This window comes from Lytechinus variegatus, chromosome 2, assembly GCF_018143015.1.
Source record: "Lytechinus variegatus isolate NC3 chromosome 2, Lvar_3.0, whole genome shotgun sequence".
NCBI classification, from domain to species: Eukaryota; Metazoa; Echinodermata; class Echinoidea; order Temnopleuroida; family Toxopneustidae; genus Lytechinus; species Lytechinus variegatus.
In genome coordinates this window covers 77,274,407-77,280,281 of record NC_054741.1, presented here as the reverse complement: position 1 = coordinate 77,280,281, position 5,875 = coordinate 77,274,407, and the positions used below count along the sequence as shown (strand labels likewise).

The 5,875-nt window shown below is 33.3% G+C and overlaps 1 protein-coding gene across 1 annotated transcript; it reads left to right on the top strand.

Annotated features, from left to right (window-relative positions):
- Positions 1–1,799: 1,799 nt before the first annotated feature.
- On the top strand, positions 1,800–5,875 carry LOC121409121 (thioredoxin domain-containing protein 17-like). The gene is made up of 4 exons (XM_041600945.1): positions 1,800–2,002; positions 2,647–2,728; positions 3,755–3,836; positions 5,490–5,875. The coding sequence occupies exons 1-4, from the start codon at positions 1,858–1,860 to the stop codon at positions 5,556–5,558; spliced, it is 378 nt and encodes a 125-aa protein (XP_041456879.1). The 5' UTR covers positions 1,800–1,857; the 3' UTR covers positions 5,559–5,875.

Sequence of the window (5,875 nt, the reverse complement as noted above, 5' to 3'; positions counted from 1 at the left end):
AAGATTCACAAACATAAATGAATAAAATTGAAATTTTCATTGTTTACCTTACTTAGAATACGGTGTCCTTTTAGAGACACCTTTCATTGATATTTCAACGAAAGAGACCCTTGTCCGATATAAAAATTGATTTAACTAAGTAATTTCGACATTTTGTTAGTTCAATTCTGTATTTTTATAGAATGCTTATATATAATGATAATTTTGTAAATTATGCGTTAATATGTTATTTGTTGAGGTAAAAATATGGTTTGAAAGGGGTAAACAAAATCAACAGTGTCTGATTGTGTTAGACTAAAAAGGAAAATATGAGAGGCTGCGTGTGAAACTTCTAATTTATTTATTTTATTTGCCAGATTTAACGCAAGAAATACTAATTTGAGTGTTTAGAGTATAAACATACCCCAGTTGCATGATGAGTAAACGATGACAAGAAAAATATGAACATTGCTGCAAACATGGCCAAGTGAATAAAGTAGTGCTTTGCAATAATAATTAAAACACAGAAAAAGTTGTGCAATCCACAATGGAAAAATACTATCAGAAATCATGCTAAAAATTACAACGATCATATAAAACGTTGATCACTTAATTTATGGAAGTTTATATAAGAATATAAGGTTTAAGAATATAGAAAATATATATGTTCAACATTCAACGGTAACATGACATAGGAGCCGAAAGGGGCCTACCCTACCATTTAAAATGCGCCTCTTCGTACGTACTTTCCATAATCTTTTCTTTGATGAACTTATCTTCATTTGTAATGATTGTGATGGATTCGTATATAAGCTAGGCCTAGTCTGTATCTTAAATTCAATTAGCTATTTTGTTACTGCAGGAGTTTGTTTTGTTTCACTGCTTCACATCTCAAGTTATCCCAAATCCAAGAATTGGTTTTCATTGATTAAAATTAATCTCATAAAAAATAATGAAAATGAAATAAAAATATAAAATGATTTAGCATGTTTAACCTCTTAGTTTTTTATCGAGTGTTTGTTTGCTGAGCGTTATATAAACACGTTTTTTCCTTACATAATTTCTTTTAAAGAAATTCGTTTTCATGTTGTTTAATTATCAATAATGAGAAAGCATGATGGGTCAGAGAGATAGTGCCGCCCATTTCGATAAATCAAGTTTATTTTGTTTTAAATAGAAAAGTGGTGGGGATTGGGCGGAGGGAGAATCATGAAAGAAAACATATTTTTAAAAAATATTTGGGCCTTCATCTACCCCGGAAAAGTTAAAATGACATCCGTTTTTGGTCGTCTTGTCGACCTGAAATTGATGACAACTAGCCCCCAAATAAAAAAATAACTTGGCGCCATCCTAGATAAAATGCATCATCAACCCCCTAAAAATATGTTTAAAGGTGATATGTCAGTGTGGCTTGCCGTAAACGCATTTTCTCTCAATGCCGACGTTGGCGGGCGGTGTGCAAAGAAGATCATGCCTACGTAGGACATGTCTGGAGGTGTCTTTCCAAGGACCATTCTTCGTATCGCCCAAATCGGCTTTGTGAAACAGTTGAGCGATATCTCGTTCTTATGTAGAATGGTTCTACGAAAGACCATTTCATGCAACAGGCCCCAGAACACTAAATAAAGAAACCGAGCGCTCACTTGGCACGAAAAGAGTGGTTTTTAAGGACAACTTTTCTGAACTCTATTTCTCTCTGTTTTTTCTCCTCCCTCATTTCCCCACCCCGCCCCCCTCTCTCTCTCTCTCTCTCTGCCTTGTTTTTGGTTTTCTTTCTATTTTTCCTTCTTTTGTTTTTAATAGCGCCTATGCCTACCGTCGATGCGCAGCGCAGAGATTCACTGACAGTAGCCGTACTTTATTACTAACATCACTAAAATGGTCCTACAGGAGAGTGTCGATGGTCTTTCGAGCTTCTTTGAGCTTGTTGCCAAGCACAAAGATAAAAAGATAATTTATGCTCTATTCTGCGGAGGACTGGATAGTGCCACAGGAGAAAGCTGGTGCCCTGATTGTGTGTCAGGTAACGTCCGATTGCATTTTCTCCTGAGGCTGAGTCCTGGCTTCAGTCCCGTGTGATAATATTTATGTTTGGTGTCAGTGTTTTAAATTCTACAGATGCAAAGCAAAACAAAACTGAATCCCAAATTTCCGAAAAATTCAAAGACATTTCCTGGAATTTTCAAGTTTTTTTTAAACGAAAATCGGGCAATAATATAGCGAGTCTAGATTCGCTATGACTTTATGAGGTGCTGTTTGTACTTTGTAGAAGTTAGAACATTACATTTCAATTCTAAATAAAATAGGGCCTAAGTATTATTAATATTATATAGGCCTATTACATTTAGGTTGTAATTATAATAGTAATTTATAGAATTAAAATATACATCTTGACACATCTTTATCTTGCTTCACTACACCACCTCTATACAGACTGATGTCATTCTTTCACTCTGTACTACAGGGAACTAATAAAATTAACCATTTATTTTTACAGTTAAAACAATTTTTTAACCAAATAATTGTTTTAGAATGATTGAAGCTTGAAAAAATCTAATAATCAATTACCTTGGTGCAATATAAATAAGAATCAATACTCTTTGTTTTAGGTGTCAGAATAACCTATTTGAATAAAATATCTCCTTTGTACACCATATCTCTATTTAGCTGAACCAGTTATTGAAAAAGGATTAGCAGGAGCACCAGAGGATGCAGTCTTAATTAAATGCTCTGTAGGAGACCGAACAAGGTAATCAATAGATTAGAACATCCCAACACTCCCACAAAAAAAATCAAGAAAATCCCACTATAATGACAATTTGTCCTAAAAGAATTTTAAGAAATCAGATACAGGTCAGTGAAAGTTGTAACATGTAGTTGAAGAATATGAATATTGAGAATGTTTATATACCTAAATTCTGATTTAGTCAAATAGGCATTGTCATTCTGAATACATGCAGGTATTTAATTATCCCACATTTGTTCAACCTCACAAACTGAGGAAAACATCATAGGTCACCAAAGTCTCACACATTAAGATGTTTTGAATACTTGCTAACCTGCTGATTCAAAAGTACTTTTAAAAAATCTTCTGATTACATGTGAATATTAAATTTGATATAAAAGAAGAAGAAAATTAATTTTTGTTTAAATCCACCAAAGAATATAAGATAGAGTTACTGATTGTTAAAGTTTTGATATTTTGTGACATCAATTGCAAAGCCCCCATTTATTATGTATTACTAATACCATTAAAAAATACGAAAAAAATTCAAAATGATTTTACCATAGGTGCTTTCAGACACATTTCTTGATAGCCTTCATGACCTAAGAACAGTTATGCTGGATAGAGAGGTCTGGAGGCAGTCTTTATGGAACCAGAGATGGCATTGGCTAAAGCCAATCCATGCCTTCAAATTAGTAGTAACATTCAGTATACTTTATGCATGCTCATATTGGAAGCTATCTTTTGTCATGAACCATTTATAAATGGAGATTTATGTGTTGTCACAAAATCATCACCATCCAATGTAAAATTCAAATTGACAGAATTAGAAGGTAAAGAGATAATGATTACCACACTATATTGTAAGATTAGAATGTTTTAATTCACACTATTGAACTGTAATCAAAGCTTTAGAGAAGCTTTGATTCCTATTTATAAGCTTGTTATTTCATTAAAAAAGATGTTTGAATCATTTTTTTCCTGTATTTATTATCTTTAATTTCGTATCAATTTATAAATAAATATTACTATTTTGTTCTGTTAATACAGCTGGAAGGACCCTAACAATGAGTTTCGCGTGAATGAGAAACTACGATTAAAAGGTGTCCCAACACTACTGCAAATGAACTCAGTAAGTATTAATGTTGACTAATCTGACTTGTGAACACTCAATATGTTTTATCTTTGATATTCATCAGTACTGCAACTTGTAATTTGTCCCAATGACTGTGGTTTAGACACCAAACTCAAATCTCCCAGGCAGATATTGAATGAACTATGCCCATTTGTAAGTAATGGCAGCCATTTTAGACTCCATTTTTTTGAAACCATCTTTGATTTTTGGACATACCAGACCACTGACTGTCCTTGTAATGTGTCCCAATGTTTTATTTGACCCTTAAAACTATTTAGACACTAAAATCATATCTCCCAAGCGGATACGAAATGAACCATGCCCATTTTAAGTATTAGCAGCCTTGTTCAAAGCCATCTTTGATTTTTTGACAAACTGGACCACTCACTGTCCTTGTAACTTGTCCCAGTGATCAACTTGACCCTCAAAACTCAGAACCATTGAATAGAAACCAAATTAAAGACATTAAAGTAATTAATAGATGAATTGTGAATATTGGACGCCATCTTGGATTTCCAGGTATAATCTAGAATGCTTATGTTCACTCTTACCTGTATCAACAGATTTTTTACCCCAAACCATGGGATATGCAATAGGATGTCTAGGGTGGATAATGAGTCATGTACATTTTCAGTGAATGACGGCCATCTTGGACGCCATATTTCTCAGGGTTTTCGGTAGATTTTAGTATGTTGTTCCTGACGTCAAATAGTACGAAAAACCATAGAAAAAATAGTTTGTTGCAATTTTTTTGGCTTAGGTGTATTTTGATAATACATTGACTATTTGTAAAATAACCTTCAGATTATCTATCTGAAAATTTTTCAAAACAAACAATATTTTGTTGTCAAGTTGAATAAGTAAAAGGAAAGAGATATATACCATTTATATCTTGTTTTTGTGTGGTTGAGATTGAATATAAACCCCCTTTGCATTAATGAAGTTCCATGTGAGTTTTAATTCAAAATTATATTTTATTAAAAAACAAGAAATTTGAAAATGTCCACTTACATCATCATGTATGTTTTATTGATAACAAATAAGGGAGACTCCTGATTTGCGAACCACCTTGTTTTTTACTTGAGAAGTCCACCGGTCTGAATAAAGTTGCGCCAGTGACTTGCATTGTCAGACGGTGACTGGTGACAACCCCTTTCAATTTAGCCCTAGTTAAGTCTGCCATATCTTCACAAACACAGTACACTGCATTGTTTGTATCTCAAGTGTATTGATTTGAAATAATTATTTTATGTCTATTTTGTTTAAGGAAAGAAAATGATGTATTTAAAAATCACTTTGAATTAGCAGTCATTTTTGTGCATGCATTATAAAGGCATCTATTGGATTTAGAAAAATGAACTTTCTGGTTCATTTTACCCGTCTTGTAAAAATTTGCCCATCTTTCACTGCTCGTCCATTTGCTTAACTGTTTTTTTTATTTTTTTATTTCACTTGCTTTTTAGTTTTGTCTGCAACTTTGCGTATTTTAAAATATTTATTCCCTCTTCCTGTCTATCATTTCCATTTTTGCCTAACTTGCCTTATTCTTCATTCCTTTATATTGTATCATGCTACGATTAATAACCAACCTTAGTCAATTTAAGATTTGTTCTTCTTTTATTCCATCTGTCTTTCCATTTATTCTTTTAGCCCAAGAGACTGGTTGAGGAAGACTGTTCCAAAGCTGATCTTGTGGAGATGTTCATCCAAGATGACTGATCGTGATGGATTCTTTTGGTCCAGCCTTGGGTCCAAGACCAAACTTCAGCCAACATCAGTTAATCTGTTGCCTTTGGGAACTAGGTGCTCCTTGCACAAAGTCAATGAGAATAAAAGAATTCAGTAAGCAACATATCAAGGGAATATGATGATTTCTGATACAGAAGATGCATTAACCAATAAGTCATGATTTGCATAACATATAAATGTAAATGAAGGATCATTGGCCCTCCTTTGGCTGATCAGATTTCGAAAAAACCTAATCCAATAAACTTTACTTAAAGGTCAATTCCACCTCAGAAAAATGTTGATTTGAA

Coding starts and splice junctions, on each gene's coding strand:
- LOC121409121 (XM_041600945.1), top strand. CDS start 1,858: ATGGTCCTACAGGAGAGTGTCGATGGTCTTTCGAGCTTCTTTGAGCTT. Junction 2,003..2,646: donor GTGCCCTGATTGTGTGTCAG/GTAACGTCCGAT, acceptor ATCTCTATTTAG/CTGAACCAGTTATTGAAAAA. Junction 2,729..3,754: donor TCTGTAGGAGACCGAACAAG/GTAATCAATAGA, acceptor CTGTTAATACAG/CTGGAAGGACCCTAACAATG.